The sequence below is a fragment of the Sus scrofa genome, chromosome 14 (genome assembly GCF_054392235.1).
Source record: "Sus scrofa isolate SSC_HxYL_T2T_F1_AM1 chromosome 14, Sscrofa_HxYL_maternal_Yorkshire_Landrace_v2.0, whole genome shotgun sequence".
Lineage (NCBI taxonomy): Eukaryota > Metazoa > Chordata > Mammalia > Artiodactyla > Suidae > Sus > Sus scrofa.
In genome coordinates, this window is record NC_139396.1 from 154,181,125 (window position 1) to 154,197,446 (window position 16,322).

The 16,322-nt window shown below is 40.0% G+C and overlaps 1 protein-coding gene across 41 annotated transcripts in view; it reads right to left on the reverse strand.

Moving 5' to 3' along the window:
* The window catches only part of ATE1 (arginyltransferase 1), a 244,120-nt gene that overhangs the window by 185,962 nt on the left and 41,836 nt on the right, over positions 1-16,322 (reverse strand). For 36 of the 41 annotated variants that reach the window (XR_014827025.1, XR_014827014.1, XR_014827028.1 and 33 more), the window contains one exon: positions 981-1,013. The exons of the other annotated variants lie outside the window; for them this stretch is intronic. Coding sequence is in view for 19 of the 36 variants with exons in the window: in XM_084995701.1 (XP_084851827.1) it covers positions 981-1,013 (33 nt within the window). In the remaining 17 variants the exon portion in view is untranslated. The remainder of the gene's footprint in view (positions 1-980; positions 1,014-16,322) is intronic. 41 annotated transcript variants of the gene reach the window in all.

The following is a 16,322-nucleotide window of genomic DNA, read 5'->3' on the forward strand; positions in this document are numbered from 1 at the left end:
CAGAGCAAAAAGAGCGATAGAATCAAAGGGAAGGACAGGGACAGAGTCTCACCGTGTGGGGCTGAAGAGGAGAACACGAAATACGAGGAAGACCTGACTAGCACTTTATAAGCTGGCCCATGTTCAAGGCCTCATTTGAGAGTAAGAATTATTATCTGCATTTTAAAGATAAGAACGCTGAGCCTTAGGGAACTCACGACTGCCCAAGTCACATGGCTACAAAGTGAAGACAGGATCTTAACCCCAGGTTTGGTATGAAGTCCAATGTCTCTCAATGTCTCTCCACACACCGGGCTGCTTCCTCTTTCCTACTCCTCTCCCAAAGCCTCTCCCATCTTCTCCAAGTAACTCCTCAGCAACCAACCACAGTTCACATCCGTATCTGATTCTCTGATGATCAAATGGTTTTCTTTACCTCCAATTTTATCACTGGGGGATTTTTCAGTTCTAAATTGCAGAACCATTATGAGGCTGAGATGAGAAGGTGAACCGGGCACCTAGGATAGCATCTGCACTATCATGAAGCTCAGTACAAGGCAAGTCCTCTGCTCTTCCCTAATCAATGCACGGCTCATAAAAGGCGCTCTCAATCCAGCTGAAACCTCCTTGCTGACAGCCTCTGCCCAGACCTCCCCATCTCTCCTCTACACCAGGGCAGTTACAGAGGACAAGGCCGAAGGCAAACAGTCAGGGGGGTAAGGAGATACAATAAGGCTCTTTAAGATGGACTGATTTCACCTTGCCTATTAGAGAGAAAACACACTTAAAAAGAGGCAATGACCTGTTATGAAGGTGAATAGCTGTATAATTTATGGGAATTCTTACAAAAGAAAAGTCTGCATTTTGTCTCATTATTGGAATTAAAGAATACATCGTGACAAAAGGATCACTCTTAAATTCTCAAATAAATGCCTCACAAAAGATACTGATGGTGAAATTCAATTAGCAATTCTAAAATTAAGATCGGTGAGTAGTCTTACCTCCAAAGGTGAGCTGCACAGAAATCTTGTAAACTGCAGGGTCACATGTGAATAGAGATCAGTTTCATCCAATAAATGAGCAGCAAAGGAGAACACAGAAAAATGAAAAGTTATTACAAAATTAAAAAAAAAAAACATAAAAAGTGAACCTAAATGTCTACATGATTCATACACTGTATCATTCATTTATAGAGTTCAATGTAGCCCATAGTAGCTACCCAATTATTTGAATTAGTTTAAATAAACATTTATAAAAATCTGTATAAAGACAAAAGCACAACAAATCAGTCCTAAAATATTTTATGTTTGAAAGTTTTCTCTCACAAACCTTATATAATAAATACCTTCTAAGGGAGGAATCAGCAATCTCCCTGATTATAAATGCCACAGGCACAGTTAAATAAATGCCCAAAGAAGAGAAAGATATAAACCAAAGGGGAAAACAGGCAAAGGGAGGAATGAAAAAGTCATGACCAAGAGAGGAGGTCTGGTGAGTAAAAGGGAATGAAAGTGGAAGCTGTTTCTCCACAGTGTGGTGTGATGTTTTACCCTGTTCTGTCTTTCCTGTTTTGTTCAGCCCCATATGTGTATATGTTCTCTCTTTCTTTGACACAAACAGAGGCTTATAGGAGTTCCCATTGTGACTCAGTGGGTTAAGGATTTGATGGCTCCAAAAGGATGCAGGTTCAATCCCTGGCCTTGCTCAGTGGGTTAAGGATCCAGCTATGGGCGGTGTAGGTCATGGATGCGGCTCAGATCTGGTGTTGCTGGGGCTATGGCTTAGGCGTCGCAGGTCTGATTAGACCTCTAGCCTGGGAACGTCCATATGCCACAGGTACACCCATTAAAAAAAAGTCTTATAAATTTCATCTGAAATTGTTACATGCCAACTGTTTCTCAGCATTTAAATAAGGAAATTTTGGAGTGGGGAAGAGCCATAAAAAAAAAAAAAACGACAAAGCAAATCGCAGATGAGCTCTGAACTGAGGACTGTCACGTAACTTCATACATATTCAGGATGGCAAAATGCATAATGTTTTCTTAGATGTTATTTACAAAGTCAACATTTCAAACCCTTTGAGACTTATGTAATAAAAAAATACCCATGTAATATAAACTCTAGGTCTTTCTGAATATAAATTAACTACAATAAAATGCAATGGGAGGCCTGTTTCCAAGCACTCTTGAACTTCCTCTCCACAGCAAAGCTAGTTAGTACTCACTGGGAATACAAATAATCTGACTCTCTTTTAGAGATACACACTGAAGTATTTCTCAGGGAAATTACATGATGTCTGGGATTTCCTTCAAATTCACTGGGGGTTTGAGAGGAAAGTAATAGTGGGAAGTGTGCAGATAAAACAAGAAGAGCCTTTATATTAAACTAGGGAAGACAGGAGATGAATATATGAAGATTCATTATATGATTCTACTTTGTGAATGTCTAAGGTTTTCTATAACAAAGTTTAAAAAATATATCAGACACACCCTCCTCCCAAACCCAAAGATAATATATTCCTAAAATAACACTAGTGAACCCCAAAGCCATGTAATTAAACTAGTAAGTATCATCTAGGCTTTAGATGATAGAGTATACTAAAATATAGACACTATAAATTTTTTTCTTAATTTAAATGATGCAATTCAATTATGTTAACTGTGAAGAGGACTTTCTGAAAGTGCAAGATATACCAAAATATTAAATTTTCATAATGCTGATAGGAAACATATAATTCTATTGAAACTGAAGGCGCAGCCTCTGTGGTCTTAGATTCTTTTTACAATACCCTTCCAATACCCCTCCTCCCAAGAGTAAAACGTGATAGCTAAAAGACTACCCAGATTTAATAGTGGAAAAAAATGAAGTATGGTGGATTTTTATTTTAAAATAAGAAATTTGCCATTGTAGGGTTTCTATGCTTTTCTCTAGTATGTATATATTTATTATACAAACTTTATTAGAATTTAGAAGTACTTTTGGTTCAGTTGTAATTAATGGATCAATTACGGCAGAAGAGTGAAAAAAATTCATATTTTATGCCAAGACATGAACAATTTAAACAAAAATTCTTCGCTGCCCTTTGGCCTCCTCTCTCCCTGCACCGCCCACTGTGTATCTGCATTACGCTTCCATCCACCAAACCTCCCCCGTGGGCAGAAATACCTGCTCAACCATAAAGAGCAGCATTCTCCCGACACCAACAAGACAGATCCTTAGGAGATAACATTCCTTCTTGAACTTGTAAGGAATCACACAACCCATCACTTTGTACTTGCAGATCCAGACTGTGTTAACTGTCGATAATACGTCATTTAAAGGATCAGCCCCTTATGCTAAAAAACTTATATGACTGTACTTTGACTTCTAAGGGCAGAACAGTTCTTGGAGCTGAGAGGCTGTCTCCAGGTTATAATCCTCAATTTAGCTCAAACAAAATTTTCCCCTTCTTTCTTGGATCCACCAGATTAATTTTTCATCAGAAGTCACTTTAACTAACAATAGGGTAGCATAAAAATACTCTCCAAGAAAACTACTATTTTCTTGAAGCTCCAAGAACTTAGGCACATCTTTGTCATGTATATATGTAACATTCCTGTCACAGCTTTTTCAAGACAGACCTAAAAATTATTTTCTTGTGTGAAGCTGCCAAAACATGAAATACATAAAGTTCTCAATCCACAAAGCAGTATAAACGGAATAACAAATCACAAGGCACACATTCATTATCCTACTCATAGGACATGAAAAAGGTTGAAAAACGGCTTCATCTCAATCGGTGCACCAGAAAAACCCTCTGCATCTCCTTTCTGTTAACTACTTAGTAAATTCCTTCATAATGAAATGACACATCTTATATTCAGTAAAATGGTAATACTTTGAAAAAGATCATAAAAAAGCAAACATAACTGCAAAATACATTTGGTATACACACTGAAGTTGATAGAACAAATATCACCATGTCAGATCAGTATCAAAAACAGCTCAGATTTGCTGTGAATCTAAAACTTTTTTTTTCCGTCTTTTATCTTCTTAGGGCCACGCCTGTGGCATATGGAGATTCCTAGGCTAGGGGTCCAGTCAGAGCTGTAGCTGCCAGCCTACACCACAGTCACAGCAACGCCGGATCCGAGCCACATCTGTGACCTACACCACAGCTCACGGCAATGCCAGATCCTTAACCCACTGAGCGAGGCCAGGGATCGAACCTGCAACCTCATGGTTCCCAGTCAGATTCGTTTCTGCTGCGCCACAACAGGAATTCCTAAAACGTCTCAAATAACGCCTGCCATAATGTAGGGGAGCAGAATTTACCACCCCAAAATGTGTCTCTTTGGCATATTATTTTAAGCTGGTTATTTTCTACGAAACAGCAGAAATGGGGAAAACCTCTGAAAACCAAGTAGGAGTTGCCCCTCTGTGAGAAACATTTTTATTAATAACAATCTCCACTTGTAAAGGTGTCTGCCTTGCTCTACCTGGAAGAAGAGGAAAATGTAACTAACCTACCAAATACAAAGAAATAAAAACAGCAAATTAGGCAAAACTATGTTTCAAATAAAGGAACAAGATAAAACCCCAGAAGAGGAAGTAAATGAACTGGAAATAAACAATCTATCTGATAAAAGAGTTCAAGGTAGGAGTTCTTGCTCTGGCACAGTTAGTTAAGAATCCCACTGCAGCTGCTGAGGCATGAGTTCAATCCCCGTCCCGGCACAGTGGGTTAAAGGATCTGGCATTGCCACAGCTGTGGCACAGGTCACAGCTGAGGCCTGGAGTCAATCCCGGCCTAAGGAACGTCCATATGCTGCAGGTGTGGCCGATTAAAAAAAAAAAAATGTTCAACGTAATGATCATAAGGATATAAAGATGCTCAAAGAATCAGGACAAGGATGGACAGAGTGAGAAATTAGACGTTTATAACAAAGAGAAAACATAAAATACAAAAAGAACCAAATAAAGATGGAGAATACAATTACTAAAATAATACACTGTAAGGAATCAACGGCAGATTAGATGATGCAGAGGAAGAGATCAACGAGCTGGAAGATCAAAGAGTGGACATCACTGAAGCTGAACAGAAAAAAAAAAAATAAATAAATGAAGACAGTTTAAGAGACCTCTGTAACAGCATCGCATGTACTAACATTCTCATTATAGGGATCCCAGAAGGAGAAGAAAGAGAGAAAGGAGCAGAGGACATATTTCAAGACATAATAGCTGAAAACTTTCCTAACCTGGAAACAGAATCAGACATTTAAGTCCAGTAAGCACAGACAGTCCAAACAAGATTTACCCAAAGACCAAAGATACACTGTAATTAAAATGGTAAAAATGAAAGATAAAGCTATAACAAAGGAGGCAACAATATACAATAGGAAAAAGCCTCTTCAATAACTGGTGTTTGGAAAAACCAACAGCTACATGTAAAAGAATCAAACTGGACTACTCTCTCACATAATGTACAAAAATAAATTTTAAATGAATTAAAGACAAATGTAAAGGGAGTTCCTGTTGTGGCTCAGTGGTTAACGAATCCAACTAGGAACCATGAGGTTGTGGGTTCAACCCCTGGCCTTGCTCAGTGGGTTAAGGATCCAGCATTGCCGTGAGCTGTGGTGTAGGTCACAGACTCGGCTCAGATCCTGCATTGCTGTGGCTCTGGTGTAAGCCGGTGGCTACGGCTCCGATTAGACCCCTAGCCTGGGAACCTCCACATGCCGAGGGAGTGGCCCAAGAAATGGCAAAAAGACAAAAAAAAAAAAAAAAAAAAAAAAAGACAAATGTAAGATCTGAATCCGCAAAACTTCTAGAAGAAAACACAGGCAGCACATTCTTCAACACCTGTCTTAGTATTTTTTTGGATATGTCACTTCGGGCAAGGGAAATAAAAGCAAAAATAAACAAATGGAACTACATCAAGCTAAGAAGCTTTTGCACAGAGAAAGAAACCATCAACAAAATGAAAAGGCCACCTACAGAATGGGAGAAGATATCTGAAAACAATACATCTGATACAGGGTTAATATCCAAAATATACAAAGAACTCATACAACTCAAATCAAACCACAAACACCCCAGATAAGAAATGGGCAGGGGACCTTAAGTGACATTTTTCCAAAGACATACAGGTGGACAAGAGGCACATGAAAAGATGCTCAATATCACTAATCATCAGGAAAACACAAGTCAAAACCACAACGAGATATCATCTCACACCTGTTAGAATGGCTGTTATCAAAAAAGACAACAAATAACAAGTGCTGGCAAGGATGAGGAGAAAAGGCAACCCATGAGCACCATTGCTGGGAATGTACAGTGGTGTAGCCACTACGGAAAACAGTGTGGAGATACCTCAAAAAACAGAAGTACCATATGATCCAGCAATTCTGCTTCTGGATATTTATCTGAAGAAAGCAAAAACACTAACTCAAAATGATACATGCACCCATATGTTCATTACAGCATTCTTTACAATAGCCAAGATGTGGAAGCAACCTAAGTGCCTGTTAATAGCTGAATGGATAAAGAAGATGTAGTACACACACACACACACACACACACACACACACATACACACATGGAGTATTACTCAGCTGTAAAAAATGAAATCCTGCCAGTTGCAACAAATGGATGGACCTAGAAGGTATCATGCTAAGTGAAATAACTCAGAGAAGGAAAAATACTGTATGATTTCATTTATATGTGGAATTTAAAAAACAAATGAACAAACATAAACAGAAAGCATTAAAGATACAGAGAACAAACAAGTAGTAGCCAGAGAGGAGGGGATGAAAGGAGGAAAGAAGTGAGGGAGAGTCAAGAGGTACCAACTTCCGGCTGCAAAGTGAATGAGTCACAGGTATGAAATGTACAGTGAGGGGCACATAGTCAATAATCATGTAATATCTTTGTATGATGACCGATCATTACTAGAATTATCACGGTGATCATTTTGAAATGCACAGAAATATCAAATCACGTATTGCATAATAGGAACTAACACAGTGTCACAGGTCAATTATACTTCAAAAACAACAAACTCACAGAAAAAGAGACCAGATGAGTGGTTCCCAGAGGCAGGGGTGGGGAGGGGGGAATTGGATGAAGGCGGTCAAAAAGTATACGCTTCCAGTTATGAGACAAAGGAGCACTGGCTGTAGTGAACACCATGATAAACACAATTACCACTGCTCTATGTTACATGTGAAAGCGGAAAGAGTGAACCCTCAGAGTTCCCAACGCAAGGAAAAAAAGTTTTTCATTTCTTTAGTTTTGTAACTTTGAGATGAAGGGTGTTCACTAAACTTACCAACATCATCATTTCATAATGTAAGTCAATTAAATCGTTGGGTTTTTTTTTTTTTTTTTTTTGGTCTTTTTTTGCGATTTCTTGGGCCACTCCCTCAGCATATGGAGGTTCCCAGGCTAGGGGTCCAATCGGAGCTGCAGCTGCCAGCCTACGCCAGAGCCACAGCAATGTCGGATCTTCAACCCACTGAGCGAGGCCAGGGATCAAACCCACAACCTCATGGTTCCTAGTTGGATTCGTTAACCACTGAGCTTTGACGGGAACTCAATTAAATCTTATGCTGTACACCTTACACTTACACAGTTGTGTATGTCAGTTAAATATCAATAAAGCTGGAAAAAATAAAAACAAAAAGAGAGGCATTCCCGTTGTGGCGCAGCGGAAACGAATCCGACTAGGAAACAAAGTTGCGGGCCTCAATCCCCGGCCTTGTTCAGCGGGTTAAGGATCTGGTGTTGCCGTGAGCTGTGATGCAGGTCACAGACGCAGTTTGGATCTGGCATTGCTGTGGCTGCGGTGTAGGCCAGCAGCTATAGCTTAGATAAGACCCCTAGCCTGGGAACCTCCATATGCCACGCCATGGGTGTGGCCCTAAAAAAGACCAAAAAACAAAAAACAAAAAAACAAAACAAACAAAAAGAGCAGAAGGATACAGAGACCAGCGCTGCTGGTACACAGTCACTTACTAACCTTGCTTCTACTCACCCCACCCCGTAGCATTACTCTGTGTGTCACTGGTAGCCCATCTCATAACACCTTCTCATTCCTTTCAGAGAAACACTTAACGCTTACCAATTTCTAAACAATTTTCAAGCACACAAAATTGTAGTTAAACCTCCTGTCAGTTACAATGAGTAAATGCTTTCTTTTTCCATGGCTGGTTATTAAGCATGCCAGTTGTTGGGGGTGGGGGTTTAACAAAAAGGAGAGAATACACACCACTAATTTTGCAAAAATATCCCAGTAAAACTATAATCAACTATTTATCTTTGCAATGTAAAACATTCAACACCTAAGTAATTTAAGCTAATGTTCATAAAATGCCTTTTCTGTTTAATAAGGAACCATGCACGTTAAACTCCCTTCTTTTAAAGAAAAAGGAACACTGAACAGTGATTTTTATAAGACAAGCCACAATTTTTTTTCTAAACCAAGGAACATCAGTGAGGTGTATGTATCTGCCAAAAGAATTCTGAGTCTTATAACTGCTCATAGAGATTATGCCGAATTTCCTTGTAGTAACGAAAGCTTCTGCCGGTCCTGCTTCCTTAGCCTTTCACCCTAGTTCACAGTACTTTCTTACAAATCATTAGGGGACAAGTCCGACAATTTTAGGCTATAATCTAATAAAGTACTTATTTAAAATTTTATAATGATCAATCTAAATCAGACCTTAATGTAAAATGTTAAGTTTTTCTATCAGGAATTTGGAAGCTTCAATTAAGAATCTAAATTTTGGCAGTTCTCATCGTAGCTCAGTGGAAACAAATCTGACTAGTATCCATGAGGATGCAGGTTCAATCAAGGTCGCATTGCTTTGGCTGTGGCGTAGGCCAGTGGCTACAGCTCCAATTCAACCTCTAGTCTGGGAACTTTCCAATACGTCGTGAGTGTGGCCCTAAAAAGCAAAAAAACAAAACAAAAAAACCCAAAAATCTAAATTATGGAGTTTGTGCTGTGTCTCAGATGTAACAAACCCAACTAGTATCCATGAGGATGCAGGTTCAATCCCTGATACCACTCAGTGGGTTAAGGATCTGGAGTTGCTGTGAGCTGTGGTGTAGGTCATGGACACAGCTCAGATCCCTCGTTCCCGAGGATGTGGCATAGGCTGGCAGCTGCAGCTCTGATTTGACTCCTAGCCTGGGAACTTCCATATGCCTTGGGTACAGCCCTAAAAAGACCAAAAAAAAAATCTAAATTATGTTTAGTTACACTCTATTCCCACCCCACTTAGAAAGTCAGCAACAGAATGAAAATTACATCTGTACTTAAGAGGAAGTCAAAATGAAGGTTTGAGAACTAAGACCCCAGTTTATCCTAATTTTAGCAGGGAGTAAAAAGAGCAGACTCAGATAATTCCTTAAATTAATTTTTACAGCTATTCCTTATTCCATTCATTGGCAATGCTGCTGAAAACTGACTGCCTGTACTACCTCCTTTGGTTAGACCTAGAACCTTGGACAGAACGTTAAGCTTCAATAAATCTTAAAAGATGACAATGAAAACCTTATTTACATTCTAACGTATTTAAACCTGTATCTCCTGAGCCATTAAATCTCCTTTTTTGCTGATGAAAAGAGCAGTGATCTAAGAGTAGCCTGGAATCTCATTAGCTCTAGCTACCTGAATACTTAAATTATGTAGGCCTTAGTTTTCTATCTACAAAATAATTTCAAATTGAGAACTATGTCTAGATACTTATATCGCAACAGAACAAAGGGTGGAAAAAAAAATGTATACATGTAAGTGTAACTTGGTCCCCATGCTGTACAGCGGGGAAAAAAAAATTAAAAAATAAAATAAAATAAAACAATTTCGGCCTAACCACCTTTACCAATGGTATCCTGTGGCATGCCAAGTTCCCGAGACATTCTCTGAAAAACGATTCCATGGCCAACTAAGTTTGAGAAATGCTGCAAACTGCTGCTGTCTTAGCTCCCCTTCTCCATCTTAGAGAAGGACAAGGTATACTGACAAATTACAAAGAAATCCTGCAGTCAAATAAAAAAACCCTAGAAAATGAATAAGCTCTGGGGAGCTAAAGCATAACACCGTGACTCTAGAGAACAGTACAATACCACGTGCTTGAAAGTTGAGAGAGTAGATCTTGAATGTTCTCACCACGAAGGAGAAATGACAATCACGTGATGAGGTGGACGTGCTGGCGGACTCTGCAGTGACGATTATACTGCAATCTAGGCTATCAAATCAAAACACTGTTCACTTGAAAGGTAAACTATGCTGTACATCAACTATAACCCAATATAGGCGGAAAAACCAAAAAACCTTCACCTTCATTTAATCTAGTGCTTTCCCAAGTTACCTGACCAAAGAGATCTGCTTGTTTGCTGGATGGTTTTTAATGTCACGTAACATTTACTAACACTCCACAGAACCAATATTCCATAAATCTCATTCCAGGAAACACGGGTCCCCACCAGCTCTGAATCATTTCCCCCAGCCTACACTTAATAGAAACGCTCACTGATAATACTCAACATGGCTGTTAGAAAAATCTAGTGTTAACTAACAATGAATCAATGGCTCTTTTCCCCCTTTAAGAGTTACGGTTCCTACCCAACAATACCCCTCGAGGGGATCCTGGCATGATTTCGCACTTCGGAGCGGAGAAGGGGCTAATGCTCAGGCACACACCACGGGAGGAACTGTACAAATGCCTCCTGAAAGATTAACATCTGCCCAGGATCACAAAAGCCCATAACGCTAATACACAGAGAGCGCCATAAATGCTTTGCTCTAAAGTGTTGAGTCCGCAGTTTGCTAACACACGTCCCAATTAGCGAGCCGCTTCAGTGCATACATAGTCTTTTACTACTTGCAACTCGCTCCTCAGTTTCTAAAAGCAAGAGGGATTTGGGCTCTAATTAAGCCACTCACTAACACCTACCTCATGTGCTCACTGTAATAACTGTCTATTTTATAAACAGTGGCTCTATGTCTATTAACAAAAATAGGATACATCCGAGCTAATTAAAAATTAATTATTTACCACCTCCAACTTTGGTGTTTGTTTCTAAAATTAAAAGGTTAAGTTTGCAACACGAATCTACAAATCCAGGTAAGAATGTCCTAACCCTGAAGAGCTTTACGCAAAGAGAATGGAATCTAAAGGAATACTGCTGCTGTTCAACAGGATCAGCAACAAACAAAATCACCATAAACAGAGCTGACATCAAAATGCAAAGGTAAGGAGTTCTTGGTCCTAAAAGGAAGACTCACTGAAGACTCAAGCGCTGGGCTGCTGGGCTGGTGACATCGTGTGCTGACAACAGAAGCGTCTGCTTTTCTAATGGGAGAATCATTCTGCCGCACTACCCTATGACCTAAAGACCGGCTTGTTTACAACACTAAATAAATCAGAACTAGCACGGAATATTAAAATACCTTATAATAAATATGGAAATAATGTTAGAAGTGTGTTTAGGAGAAAAAGTACTTTAGAGTTTTGTTTTTTTTTTTAAGTCAATACTGGGACCAAAACTTTATGTGATTAGAGAATGTTTAAGTCTACTGCCTTCTCAACCTGTAAGCTGAATGTTCAAAAATGCAACAAAGTAGAAAAAAATTTTAAATTGCATTCTTCTAAAAATAATATTTTTCTAGGTATTGAGTAGAGGCATTTCCAGATTGGCAAAAGATATTTAGAATATACACACACAGTGGGCCCCCAGATTCTGCATCCACAGATTAAACCAACTACAGATGGAAAACAGTTTTTTGTAGTTCCAAAAAATTTAAAAAGAGCACATACATATATAAAAATTCAATAAGATATACATCTAAGATTTGTGCACTTTACTATATATAAACTTAAAAATTAATTTTAAAAAGGAAACAAAAAGAAAAAATACTATTGAGTTTCTCCTGGGGATTTTTCCTAAAAATGACTGAAACCATAGACTTTCACAGTTAAGAGGAACCCTGGCAGTTATCTAGTCCAACTCCTTTAGTTTACTTCTAGAGAAGGTGAGGCCCAGAAATATTACATTATTTCATAGTCAGCAGCAGAACTAGGGTTAGAACCTAAAAGCTTTTTCCAACCCATGATTTCCTTCATTATACCAAGGACTAAACACCACCATTAGTCAGAACTCACCAAGAAGGCAATAAAGCCCAGAGGTAGCAAGCCTCAGTGTTATAAACACTAAAATATGGTGCTAGATAGGTGTTCGGGTAACAAGAAAACAAAGTAACGAAAAAGTCTACAACGAAACAAATTTTTTATGATAATGACAAATTCAGCCAACGAATGGCAAAAAAGGGGAGATTAAAACAAAAATCACAAACGACATAGGTGAAAGGAGATGCCCCACGCCTTGTTTTCCAGCCTCGCCAGTGCACCTCTGTTCCGTGAAAAGGTCATGCCTGAAATGTACCTCCCAAAGATGGGCACAGGTGCGTGCTCTCCACCCAGGCGTCTGCCCGGGAGCCCCCTCCCCAGAGCCTCTTCCCGACGCCCTCATATAATTACTAGTGTCACCACTCTCTGTTCCTCACCTCTTCGTTTTTCCGGGTAGCACACGTTATCCCAACACTACTGCGTACGTACTTGTTTTATTTACCCTCCTCCCCAGCATATAACCTCCCTGAGGGTAAGAACTTCTCTGTCATGTTCACTATGCGACATCCCCGAGTCTAAAATGATGTCTAGAACATTGCAGGGACTCAATAAATATTTGCTGCTTAAATGCCTAGATGCACCGATTCACTTGTGAACTGGATTAATCAACTCATAAACGAATATTCATATTACTTTCTTTTTCCCTGTGTCTTCATGGCTCCTGGCTACTTTGCAGAATTGCATCATTTGGTCAAGGTGAGAGGCCACAAACAGAGAGAAGCAGTCACCAGTAACCAGGAGCCGGTATCAGTGAAGAAACAGCCTGTGTCCTTCTCATTAGATCTTAGGAGCACGGCTGTCCTCCACATACCCCTTTAAGGTCCTGCAGGGAAATGGCCAGTATAATTTTTGAGGAGCAACTACTCAGAAGATATTGAGGACAAAACTTGGCATCATTTAAATGGCATTAAGTTGGTAAAAGAAATCAAATTGACCTTGAAAAACTGGGTGTCTTCCAAAAATCTGAATGACATGAATTAGGGATAAGGAGAAAATTCCACAAAACCTAGGAATAAAAATTAGCAGGAAGCTACCATTTTAAAAGTTCTCTGATTAAAAGTACTAAGAAATTTAATATATTATCATCAATTTAAGCATTATAAAAATACTTGATTGTATTAACAAGCATATTAATAATGGTTATAGGTATAGTAGCATAAGTATGCATACTTATCAGACCAACTGATTCCAAGCGAAATCAAATATCTCTACATTATGTTAGGTACATATATTTCCATCAATTTTTTAATATTTTTTGTATTTTAACATTTTAAACATCAATGCAAATTTATAAAAAGAAGTTCTTTAAGATATTTTTTAGTGGAATTCCTGGTGTGGCACAACGGGATCAGCAGCATCTCTGCTGCGCCAGGACGCAGGTTCGATGCCCAGCCCAGGACTGTACGTTAAGGATCCGGCACTGCCAAAGCTGTGCCATAGGTCACAACTGCAGCTGGGATCTGACCCCTGGCCCAGGAACTCCACATGGCAAGGGGCAGCCAAAAAAAGAAAAAATAAAACTCTGTTAGCTAAAATGTGCCGAAGATCATGTTTGATTCATCTATGCACCCCAAGACCTAACAGCGATTGGAACATGCTAGGAATTAAATGTTTATATGATATATGATTAGTTGAATGGAAGACCCACACTCCTCCACAGCCCGAGAGAAAGAAATAATGAGAGCCACTCTAAGTGTAAAACACTGAACTATTACTATATATTTTTTAGGGCCGCACCTGTAGCATATGGAAGGTCCCAGGCTAGGGGTTGAATCAGAGCTAGAGCTGCTGGCCTACACCACAGGCACAGCAACCCGGGAACTGAGCCACATCTGCAACCTACACCACAGCAACACCCTGGATCCTTAACCCATTGAGCAAGGCCAGGGATCAAACCCACGTCCTCATGGATACTAATCAGATTCATTTCCACTGCATTACAACGGGAATTCCTGAACTATTTCTAGAATGACTGTCACAGAAAAACTAATTATGTATGTTATTTCACAGACAATATTTACAGACCTACATAAAAACAGCCACTTTTTTAAAATATTTACATATTCTGGATAAAAAAAATCACATATATAATGTATATATGTTACTCTACAATTAACTACTGACTAGAAGAAAATCAACTGCTCTTTAATCATGCAAACAGTTTGCTAAAATTATGTGGCATATCAGATGAACTGCCAGAGAAAAAACACAAACTTTCCTTGTTTAGCCTAGTCCTCAATAGGCAGCATTGTTCACTTGTCAAGTCATTACCAGGAGGTCATAAAACTTGAGGCTCCTCAGATGTAATGGAAAAAGCAGACCTAAACTACAAAACCTAGGGACAAATGGCAACGGTACTCACAACAAGACTGCTCCTGCCACAGGAGCTGTGCCCTCTCTAACATGTGCTTAACTCGGAGGTACATTCCCCCACGCGCCCTCTCAGCTTCTGCTTTCACTGCAGGACAAGCGTCAAGAGCTCTGACGTCATCTGAACTTTCCTTTGGTTTCACGTCACAAGTTTCAGGAACACTATTTTCTATCTTGCAATTTTCCACTTGGCAAAAGTGAGTCTTCTGTGCAGCTGAATCTTAGAAACAGTCAACAGAGCCGCCCATTCCTTCCATGGACGTTCACTGAGCATCTCCTCCACGCCTGACACTCTGCACTGCACTTCCGGACTCTGCCAGAGTATGTCTGTGAGTGGGTATGTGGGCAAAAGTACACCACAGGTTGTGGCAGAGTCCAACATAACACAGATAACTTACCACAGCGGCAGATCTGGAGTGTCCGTGGTGGCTCAGAGGAAACAAACCAGACTAGTACCAATGAGGACACGGGTTCAATCCCTGGCCTTGCTCAGTGGGTTAAGGATCCGGCATGGCCATGAGCTGTGGTGTAGGTCGCAGATGCAGCTTAGATCCTGCATTGATGGGGCTGTGGTGCAGGCCGGTGGCTACAGCTCCGATTCGACCACTAGCCTGGGAACCTCCACATGCCCTGTGTGGCCCTAAAAAAAACAAAAAAAACAAAACAAAAAAAAAAAACCACAGAAAAAGGAATCTACATGCAGAATATGCAAGAAACTCCATCATCAGAGTAAAGGCACAGTAGTACCCACAGTTCCTCGGTTTCCAGTTCCGTATAAAGCAGTTAGGAAACACACATATAACTCTTTACCGAATGATACCTTTTATAGGTTTTATGTGGTATAAAAGGATTATAAAGACTAAAATTCATGATGATGAACCAAACTGAATGTTTGTTTTTGCTTTTTAGGGCCACATCCATAGCACATGGAGGCTCGCAGGCTAGGGATCTCATCGGGATCCGAGCCGCGTCTGCAACCTACACCACAGCTCATGGCAACACCAGATGCCAGACCTAGTGAGCGAGGCCAGGGATCAAACCTGCATCCTCATGAGTACCAGTCGGATTCCTTTATGCTGCACCACAACAGGAACTCCAAAACTGAGTGGTTTTGAGTATTATTACTTTTTTCCTTTGAAAGAACAAATTCTAATTTAACATTAAAATTTAAAACAAGATCTTTTTTTTTTTTTTTTCTTTTTTGGCCTCCTCTCAGCATATGGAGTTCCCAGACCAGGGATCAGATCTGAGCCGCAGTTGCGACCTACACTGCAAATCCTTAACCCACTGTGCTGGGCCGGGATTCAAACCCACATCCCAGTGCTCCCAAGATGCCACCAATCCCATTGTGCCACAGCAGGAACTCCTAAAACATGAGATCTTTTACTTTTGTTTCGTTTTGTTTTTATTTTTCTTTTTAGGGCTGCACGCACAGCATATGGAAGTTCCTGGAGCTGGGGGCTGAACTGGAGCTGCAGCTGCCAGCCACAGCCACAGCCACAGCAGATCCTAGCTGCACCCCCGACCTAGGCCGCAGCTTGCGGCAATACCGGATTCTTAACCTACTAAATGAAGCTAGAGATCAAACCCACATCTTCATGGATACTAGTCAGGTTCTTAACCTGCTGAGCCACAACAAGAACTCCGAGATCATTTAATTCAATCAAATGTAAGAATTAAAATGGAAAAACATAATTTAATTTGCAAACGCCGGCTGGCTGGACCAGAAGTATCACTTGTCTGCCCTTGACCTCAGTGTCCCTGGCTTTCTAATGGCTCATCACCACCTGCATCCTG